At 51.5% G+C, this 10,326-nt stretch overlaps 1 protein-coding gene across 1 annotated transcript; it reads left to right on the forward strand.

Moving 5' to 3' along the window:
* Positions 1-1,351: 1,351 nt before the first annotated feature.
* Positions 1,352-3,739, forward strand: TRIL (TLR4 interactor with leucine rich repeats). Its single transcript, XM_033165412.1, has one exon. The coding sequence runs from the start codon at positions 1,376-1,378 to the stop codon at positions 3,662-3,664; it is 2,289 nt and encodes a 762-aa protein (XP_033021303.1). The 5' UTR covers positions 1,352-1,375; the 3' UTR covers positions 3,665-3,739.
* Positions 3,740-10,326: the final 6,587 nt, after the last annotated feature.

Genomic DNA, 10,326 nt, shown 5'->3' on the forward strand with positions numbered 1-10,326 from the left:
TAGAGCAGTAATATTACTAGAGCAGTCAAGTACAACAATTTCCTCTAATCCCAGGACCAGCCCTCCCATTAGGAAGAGGAGGCAGATACTAGGCAGCTGACTGGCTTTTTCTCCTGAGCATCTCCAGTAACTGTGTGAGCCTTGCTTGCTGGTCTCAGGTGTACTGGAGGATGCCAACTCACCCCCTGCATTGAAGAAAAACTCATCTGCCAATCCTTGCAGCTTCTGTAGATGGAATTGTAGGTGGGGATGCCTCATCCTGATCTGACATCCTATACCCAGGGGAGGGGGAGCCTATGGCCCTGCCCCTCCATATGTTCTGGGACTACATCTCCCTCATCCTTGGTCCATTGGTCACGCCAGCTGGATCTGATGGGAGCTGTAGCGCAGCCATCATACTGGCTCAGCAAAGCGATCCCTTTTGCTCCAGCTATACTGTGGTGTCTGCAAATCCTAGCAAGCCCTCTCCTCTTTCCACAGAAGACCCGCTTCGTTTTACCTTCCAGCCAGAGAGGTGCGGCGGGTGGAGGGCAGCGGGCGATTCAGCCGTCGGTGTCAATAGGCCCTAATCTGCGGTAAACCGTGACTATTACTCTTGGCAGGCCGCTGCTCCGTGCAGAAAAGGGGCGAGTGGGTGGGACTTGGCTTGCAAGCTCGCGCCTCCTGCGCAAATTGAAACCATCCAGCGCTTTATCTGCATCCCACGTGCTCCGATCTCGCTTCCCCTTCTGCCCAGACGGCCAAGTTTCTCCTGCGGAGCCCCCCCCCACACACTTTGCACCCCCTCCTCCTGCTGCTGCTTGGCTGCGCCTCGGCAAACCCCCCCTCCCCCTCGCCTTCTGCATGCACACATTGACTCCAGCGCGCTACCCTGGTCCGACGGCCTCCCTCCTTCTGTCCTTTTGGCTGCAGCAGTCTCCCCTCCTCCTCCTCCTCCTTGCAACCGCTCTTCTCGCGCGTCCCCGGGGGCCAAGGGTGGGAAGTGCGAGTTTCCGCTCCTCCGCTTGTCTGTCCCCGGCCGCCTCCGCCTGCAAGTCCGCAGAGCAGCCCAGGCAGCGGCAGCGGCAGGAAGCTTGCAGGGAGACGCAGCACCGCCGACGGCTCTCTCCCGCCTAACCCTGCGCGGCGGCGGCGGCTGCAGGGAACTGGCGAGCGCCGTCCCCAGCGGCGGGAAGCCGTCGGTTGACTTGGCGAAGGGGGTCTCTCCGTCCCCTCCTCGGCAGCGGGTTCGAGAGGCGAGCCCCCGACGCCAGAGGAGGAGCCCGACCGGCAGCCGCCGCGCAAGAGAGAGAAAGCGGGAGAGAGGAGAGGGTGGGATGCCGGAGAGACGCCGAGGGATCGGGGGAAGCTGCCGCTCGCCGCCCGCCCTCGTGGGATGGAGCCGCCGCGCCCGCGCCGTCTGATGCCGCTCCTCCTCCTCTACTGCTCCTTGGCTCTGCTGCCTCCCGCCGCGCAGACCGTGTGCCCGGAGCTATGCGACTGCCAGCAGCAGCAGCACGTCCTGTGCACCAACCGAGGGCTGCGGGCCGTGCCCAAAGCCGTCGAGCCGCAGGACATCCTCACCTACAGCCTGGGCGGCAACTTCATCGCCAACATCTCCGCTTTCGACTTCCACCGCCTGGTGGCGCTGCAGCGCCTCGACTTGCAGTACAACCGCATCCGCGCACTCCACCCGAAGGCCTTCGAGCGCCTGGCGCGCCTGGAGGAGCTCTACCTGGGGAACAACCTCCTGACGGCCCTGGCGCCCGGCACCCTGCGCCCCCTGGCCAAGCTGCGCATCCTCTATGCCAACGCCAACGAGATTAGCTCCTTGAGCGCGGCTTCCTTTGCTGGGCTGGGCAGCCTGGTCAAGCTGCGGCTGGACGGCAACGCCTTGGGCTCGCTGGGAGACGCCACTTTCTCGGGGATGTCCAACCTGCTCTATTTGCACCTGGAAGCCAACCGCATCCGCTGGCTGAGCCGCAACGCCTTTGCTGGCCTGGGGAAGCTGCGCTTTCTCGACCTGTCGGGGAACCAGCAGAGCCTGCTGCGCCACCCCGACATCTTCCGGCCGATGCGTTTGCTCAGCACCCTCCTCCTCTCCGGCAACAGCCTGCAGCAACTGGGGAAAGGGCTCTTCCAACACCTGCCCAACTTGGCCAAGCTGTCCTTGAGCGGCAACCGCCTGGCTTGGTTGGCACCGGAAGCCTTCGCTGGCTTGGGGGCCCTCAAGGAGCTGCGGTTGGATGGGAACGTTCTGAGCCAGCTGCCCGCGCCGCTGCTGCAGCCGCTGCGCGGCCTGGAGGTGCTGGACCTGAGCCACAACGCCCTGGCCGCTCTCCCGCCGGGTGCCTTTGCTCAGCTGCACAAGCTGCGGGAGCTCAGCTTGCAGGACAACGCCTTGGCTACGGTGCCCGGTGACCTCTTTGTCTCCAGCCCCGTGCTCTACCGCTTGGAGCTGGATGGAAATCCCTGGAGCTGCGACTGCCGCCTGCGAGGCCTGAAGCACTGGCTGGGCTCCTGGCATGCGCAGGGCCGGCTCCTCACAGTGTTTGTGCAGTGCCGGCAGCCGCGGGCCCTGGCTGGGAAATACCTCGATTACCTGGAGGACGCCCAGCTCTCGGCGGCTCTCAATGGCTCCTCTTGCCCCAATATGGTGGCCTCCTCTCCTGCCCCGCTCGCTAGGGGCAACAGCAGCTCAGGCCTGGGCCTAGTGCAGGAGAAGGTCGGCTCCTTGCCCTCTGCCTCGACCATGCAGCTGCTGGGCTCTCAGAAGATCTTGGCGTCCGGAAGAGAGAGCTGGGCAGCTGAGACGGGCCTCACAACCTCAACGCCCGGCTTGCACCTCACCACCAGGCCACCTTCCTTACCTGGAGCTGCTTGGCCCAGGCGCGCAGGCAAATACCACTCAGTCTCGTCTGGCATCCCTCCGCTGGTCACCGACCCCTGCGATTTCAACAAGCTGTTCCTCTACAACCTGTCGGTGGAGGCGGTCGGCTCTGGCACGGTGACGGTGCGCTGGGGGGTCCGCCCGCACCGCAGCCCCCGCCTGCTTGGCCCCGTGCGCTTCCGAGTCCTCTTCGACCGCTTCGGGGCCGCCACCAAGTTCCAGCGGTTTGTTTACCTCCCCGAGTGGAGCGAGCCCGTGGCTACGCTGCAGGAGCTGCGCCCCGACACCCCTTACCTGGTCTGCGTGGAGGGTGTGATCGGGGGCCGTGTCTGCCCGGTGGCGCCGAGGGACCATTGCGCAGGGCTGGTCACCCTGCCCGAAGAAGGTGCAGGCGCTTCCGCCGCCGTGGCAGGCAGATCCCAAAACCTGGACCACCAACTCCTCACCCTGGTGCTGCTGGCGGTCAACGCGTTGCTGCTTTTCCTGGCCCTGGCGGCCTGGGCTTCCCGCCTGGTGCGGAAAAAGGTGCTGGGGTGCCGGCGGCGGAAGGCAGCGTCGCCCGTGCACGTCCGGCAGATGTATTCGACCCGCCGGCCCCTGCGCTCCATGGGGACAGGCGTCTCTGGTGACTTTTCCGGCTTCCAGTCCCACCGACCGCCCCGAAGTGCGGTCTGTGCCCTGAGCGAAGCCGACCTCATTGAGTTCCCGTGCGAGCGCTTCGTCGACAGCGGCGCCGGAGGGAACAGCAGCGCACGGCGTGGAGAGGATCACCTGCTGCAGAGGTTTGCAGACTAGAGGCGCGGATGGAACAAATGCTGTGGCTTCCGTTGCCGCCCTGTTATGCCGGAATCAAGTGCCCAGCGTTGAGATTTGGCAAGGTCTGCTGGGAATGGGTATACTTAGGCCTTCTGCTGTGCAAAATGGCGGCTCCTCAGACGAATGTTGGATGGTTCTAGGATAGGGTATGCTGGAAAAACAGTAGCAGCAAAGGGATTGCTTGTTTCTCATTTGGGGACCAACCCTAGTTAAAGCGGGATTCTACCACTGTTCCCTTAAAATTACCACTATCCTTTACTGTAGCTGAAGGGGCACTGCTTCCTCTTCATGGACAACTATCAACTTGGTGATGTGGGTTTTATGATTGTCCAGCCATCAGTTTCCACGCTGAGATGGTCTGTTGTTGTTTTCTAAATAACTTTTCTGTAATCGTCCCTAACCTGTGGGTATAATTCTTTAACTAATCCTAATTACTCTTGGCCAAGAAATGAACAGAGATACTAGGAATGAAACAGAAGATGGATAAAGTAACCCTATACAAATGTTCAGAGCTCAGGTGGATTGTGTGCCTTATAGTTGCTCCGTTTTTGCACCATTTTATGTGCCAGGTACACCACTTAATGCAAGTCCCAGGTCTCCTCTTTCACAGGACTAGGGTCCTGTTACTTCCTCATGTGAACTGTCATACATATGAGAACTCCGCATACATCTTAAATCCCCCTTACCCACTAGAATGGTTAAAACAAATGCTCGTCCAGTGTGGCATGGGGCCGGCCAGATGCCTTCAGGGAGCAAGACATGAACACTACAGCCGTCTTCTGCTTGCCTACTCGAATTAGTATTTAGAATGGGGTTTCCTAAACTTGGGTCTCTAGCTGTTTTTGGACTACAACTCCCATGATCCCTCACTAGCAGGACCAGTGGTCAGGGATGATGGGAATTGTAGTCCAAGGCAACTCAACTTTGGTAAACTATTGATTTAGAGGCATGCTACCTCTCCAGACTCTATAACAGGGGTAGGCAACCTAAGGCCCGTGGGCCGGATGTGGCCCAATCGCCTTTTCAATGCAGCCAGCGAACTCAGTTTTTACATGAGTAGAATGTGTCCTTTTATTTAAAATGCATCTCTGGGTTATTTGTGGGGCCTGACTGGTGTTTTTACATGAGTAGAATGTGTGCTTTTATTTAAAATGCATCCCTGGGTTATTTGTGGGGCATAGGAATTCGTTCACCCCCCCCCCAAAAAAAATATAGTCCGGCCCACCACATGGCCTGAGGGACGGTGGACTGGCCCACGGCTGAAAAAGGTTGCTGACCCCTGCTCTATAGCCATCAATAGCCTTACTTTTCATTGAATTTGTTTAATCCCCGGTCTTTGCTGGCCACCATCCGTACATCTTGTGGCAGGGAGTTCCACAGTTTCCTTTTGTCTGTCCTCATCTCACACCCTTCAGCTTCATTGGATGATCCCATGTTCTCACGTTACGACAAGGAGGAAAGCATCCTACCTGCTTTCTCCATTGTGGTGGGTGCTTTTTTATTTACTTCTGCCATATCCCACCTCACCTTTTCTCCAAACTGAAAAGGTTGAAGTTGCGCCTTATGGAGGAGTTACACCACCTAAACGTATGGAGCCTATGCATGGTGCTTCTGCCACCGCTGGCACTGCCATGCACTTGTCACAAGCACACACATGCCAGGGAACTGTCTGACCCATCCCTAAGTCCATACAGTGCCTTATTTGCAGACCGTTTGAATCAATGACATTTCAGACACTGACTTCCCTGATCTTTCCACCAGCCCTTATTGAAAACAAGCCAGGCTTGCTTCTGTTTTGAGTACCGGTAATGTGAAGGCAGGTTATTGCTATGACATGGGGACTGTTGTTCATCGGTGTCAAAACTTGAACACAAGACTTTTAACTCTAGTCAACTTTTTGAGCCCTAGTCTTTGACTCAGACCCTTTCCCCCCACAAGAGGTGCCTTGGAAACAAACCTTTAACATGCAAGTAATTGGAAGAAACTAGAACGGTCCCCCCCCTTTTTTTAAACCGGCCAGAGCCTTTTTTCAATTAGCACAAATCAACATGAGCTGATTTAATGTGTGTTTATATATAAAGTATGCAAACATGTTGGTTTTGCAAGGCTAAATTGCCGATACCACTAGGGGAAAAACTAACCCGAGTTTGTTATGATTTGTTTAGAATGTGTTATTTTTACAATGGTCTTGAATAAATACTTTTTGGTACTTCTACAGCTTAGCATGTTTTTCTTGTACAAGGTGCTGCGAATATTGCTAGGGAGTGAAACGCTGAGATTTGTCATGAAGAGTGGCTCTGAAGGAATCCGATTGGTAAATAGGTAACATGGGTGAATAACGCTTGACCTCTGAAAAATAACACTCAGAGCATCTGAAACAATCATTTGCCTATTAGGCATCTTCCTCAACTGTACTATACCAGTTTTTAACTTTTATTTTTAGGGGGAGGGGAGAAAGAAATTCAGGCAGTTCAATGCGTCATAAATGCATTCACCATTTTCCTCCCTAATGTGACTCTCACTAGAAGTTTTATCCAGTTGGGCAACTTTTCATTAGCACTAGCAAAAATAATGGTGGCAAGCTTTGGAGTTCTCCAGGAATCTTCATTAGGCAAGATGTTACACAAACCAAGGGGTGGAGGAAATGGGGGCCTGACTCAAGGTACAAAAATTAGCCTGGGTGTTGTAGCCATGAGACAAGCTTGTAGCCTCAGTTCTAAGATGGAGACTGCAGACAGAATAAATCCCTGTCACGTGCTACGGGTATCGGGTTACAAACCTAGAATTCTGGGGTAAAGAAACAATGCTTGCTCCCAAATTCTGAGAAATTAAAGTTAGGACATTTCAGGTGATAGATCTTCTCCCCCCACCCACCACTGTTAATTTATAAGCTATTTTTAAATATATATATAAACATTGTTGTCTTCAATGTTGCCTGATAATAAAGTCATGATGACAAGTCATACAGGAAAAAAGTATCGGGTGTTACAACGATTATAATACAACAAGACCGAAACACCAAACTGGCTTGCAAATATAAAGAACAGTTTTACTCAGTTAAACACACTAAAGTGCAGCGTGCATTTCAAAGCCTGGAGATACTTATAAACAAATAGTTAACTAGCGGCACAACTCCGCCAATAATGTCTATAATAATAGTGTCATAGCGCAGTGCAAATAAGCAAAACGTGCTGCAGATAGTTCTCAACTGGATGTGCAAAGTCAATATAAGAGGGAACGGTGGCAAGAAAGGATTCATCACATAGCCATATGTAGAGGCAGGGGTCATACGTGGTGGTGGTCGCAGGCGCACCTCCTCACCATCCTTGGCGAAAATGGTACCTGTGAAGAACTTGTATTCTTGATGTATCGTGTTGAGTATATAGTATTATGAAGCTGTAGTGAAACCTGCTTAACATCCGGAATACTGGTCTTCTGATCTATTGTACCATTTTTGTCGAGGGACGGTAAGGAGGTGCCTGTCTGCGACCACCACCACATACGACCCCTGCCTCTACATATGGCTATGTGATGAATCCTTTCTTGCCACCGTTCCCTCTTATATGACTTTGCGCGTCCAGTTGAGAACTATCTGCAGCACGTTTTGTTTTGCTTATTTGCACTGCGCTATGACACTATTAAGGCACCCGGGTGGTGCTGTGGGTTAAACCACAGAGTCTAGGGCTTGCTGATCAGAAGGTCGGCGGTTCGAATCCCTGCCACGGGGTAGGCTCCAGCTCCTGCCCACCTAGCAGTTCGAAAGCACGTCAAAGTGCAAGTAGATAAATAGGGACGGCTTTGGCGGGAAGGTAAACGGCGTTTCCGTGTGCTGTTCTGGTTCGCCAGAAGCGGCTTAGTCATGCTGGCCACATGACCCAGAAGCTGTCTGCGGACAAACGCCGGCTCCCTCGGCCTATAGAGCGAGATGAGCGCCGCAACCCCAGAGTCGGACATGACTGGACCTGATGGTCAGGGGTACCTTTACCTTTAACTTATGACACTGTTATTATATACATTATTGTCAGAGTTGTGTCACTAGTTGACTATTTGTTTATAAGTATCTCCAGGCTTTGACATGCACCCTGCACTTTAGTGTGTTTAACTGAGTAAAATTGTTCTTTATATGATGACAAGTCAGACTTTAAACTTCTCAGAAACGAGGAGTTGCCATTGCTTTTTATTATTATTTTTCCTCATCTTGCTCTCTTCTGTGTAACATCTTGCCTGTTGAAGAGTTCGGGAGAAATCAGAAGTTTGCCGCAATTTTGTGATATTCTGGTTGGTCCTAATAAAGTTTATTACCAAACTGTGGCTTTTGGAAGGTGGCTCCCCCCCTATGGACTAACACCATTGCTTTTGACAAGTTTTATACATATTTTCACATAAAATCTCTATATTATGTCTGTGTTTCTCAGTGACTTTTAAAATTTCTCAGCTGGTTGAGCCGCAATGCCTTCAGACCGTAGTTCTCAATTTGGGTCATAATCCACTGAGAAGTTATCTTGGTGCAGAAGTAAATGGGAAATCTGTCACTTTTGCACTGTTGTGCATTCCCATTTATTTTAGTCGGACCTGGGCAGGGGGTCCTCTTAATGAATGATGCCTGTGAATATTACTTTTACGGGGGAATTAAACTGTTACAGAGAAAGTCTTCATGCGATGTCAGAACAATGCTGTTTTACTTCTTACACAAATATTCCTTTTGAGTGCAGCCTGGAAAAAACACTGATTAGATTTCTTTACAGACTGCACAATTCTTAAATCTGTGATCCTTTTATTCTTTGATATTCCATATTCTTTAACATTTGCTTGATAAGTGTATGCCTGATAAGTAAGGAGAAGAGTCAAGTGCTAATGACATCACCATGTTTTCCCTTGCTTGTTCTATCCTGGTGTCTAGATTTTTCAGTTCCAGAAAGGAAGGGGGGTAGAGCATCTGCCTTGCATGCAGAATGTCCCAGCTTCAGTTCGACATAGAATCTTCGAATTGTAGAGTTGGAAGGGGGTCCTAAGGGTCATCTAGTCCAACCCCCTGAAATCCAGGAATCCTGCATTCCAGATACAGCTGGGAGACACTCCTGTCTGAGGTCCAGTGCCGAGGGCCTTCTGGTGGTTCCCTCACCATGAGAAGTGAGGTTACATGGAACCAGGCAGAGGGCCTTCTCGGTGGTGGTGCCTGCCTTGCGGAACACCCTCCTGCCAGATGTCAAGGAAATAAATAACTATCTGACTTTTAGAACACATCTGAAGGCAGCCCTGTTTAGGGACGTTTGTAATGTATGAAGTTTTTTTCTGTTTAATATTCTGTTGGGAGCCGCCCAGAGTGGCTGGGGAAACCCAGCCAGATGGGCGGGCTATAAATAATAATAATAATAATAATAATAATAATAATAATAATAATAATAATATCTTTGAGAGTTGCTTCCCTGCTGGGCACACAATACCCAGGTAGAAGGTGCAGTTTTATGACCCAGTATAATCCTATGCCGGTTATTTTTCTCATGTTACACTAAAAGCCCAATTGACTCTGCAATCCTGAACCCACTTACTTTGGAAGTAAACCTCATTGAATCCACTGGAGCCCACTGCTGAGGAGATATGGTTAGGATTGCAGCCTTAGCCTTCTACATCTCCTTAGCTACACCTGAATATTGTTAATATGTCTAGAGAGCAGAAGAGAATTTAAGGTTGCGTTCCTGTGCACACTTTCAGTACAGCCAGTGTGGTGTATAGAATCATAGAGTTGGAAGAGACCACAAGGGCCATCCAGTCCAACCCCCGAGTCTAACTGTAATGGTTAGAGTGTCAGTCTGGGACATGGGAGACCAGGGTTCAAATCCCCCCCGTCAGCTTTGAAACTCACTGGGTGTCCATGGGCCAGTCACTGCCTCTTAGCCTAACCTACCTCCCAGGGTTGTGGTGGGGGTTAAATTGGGCGAGGGAGAACAATGTATGCCAATAAATAAATAAATAGAAGTAAGCTCCTCTGAACACTGTAACCATAAAATCTATCTGAAAATGTACAATCCAGCCAATGTACCGGTAGGTTTCATACCTGCATTACAAGACTGATTTAAGTACCAATGGGTTTAATAAGCTCCCATGTGGAAAAACGTGCAGTGTGACCCCCCCCCCCCAGGCATTGCAAATGAGGTGTCTCTCCTTCAGATGTATCCATTAGGAAGTTAGGATTGGGGGGGGGGTTGATAAATCAGGATGTTATGGAATTATAAGCGCTGCGTAGCAGTAAACAAGTCCTTATCTTGACGGCACTAAAACGGTAGATGCTGCCAACCGTTGCGAATTCGCATTGGGAAATGGGGAGAGAACGGAATGTCAGTGGAGAGGGAGGCCGTTTTTTTGGCTAACGGGGAAAGTCTGAAGCCCCTGCTATGTGTATAGCAATGAGCTCAGGCTCACAACAGATGTGTGCGACACACAGAATTCCATTCCGTCCATGTAATGTGGGAATCGGCCACTGGAAAGCACAGCCATCATTCTGATAGGGCTTCCAGGAGGCAGCGTTCGCGAGCCCCAAATGACATAAAATGCTATGCAGTATTAGCATTAATGCTAAAGTGTTTTTTTTTTTTTGCAGCATGCTTACACAATGAAGAGATACGGGCCCCATTCCCTTTACT

This window comes from Lacerta agilis, chromosome 12 (assembly GCF_009819535.1).
Source record: "Lacerta agilis isolate rLacAgi1 chromosome 12, rLacAgi1.pri, whole genome shotgun sequence".
Classification (NCBI taxonomy): domain Eukaryota; kingdom Metazoa; phylum Chordata; class Lepidosauria; order Squamata; family Lacertidae; genus Lacerta; species Lacerta agilis.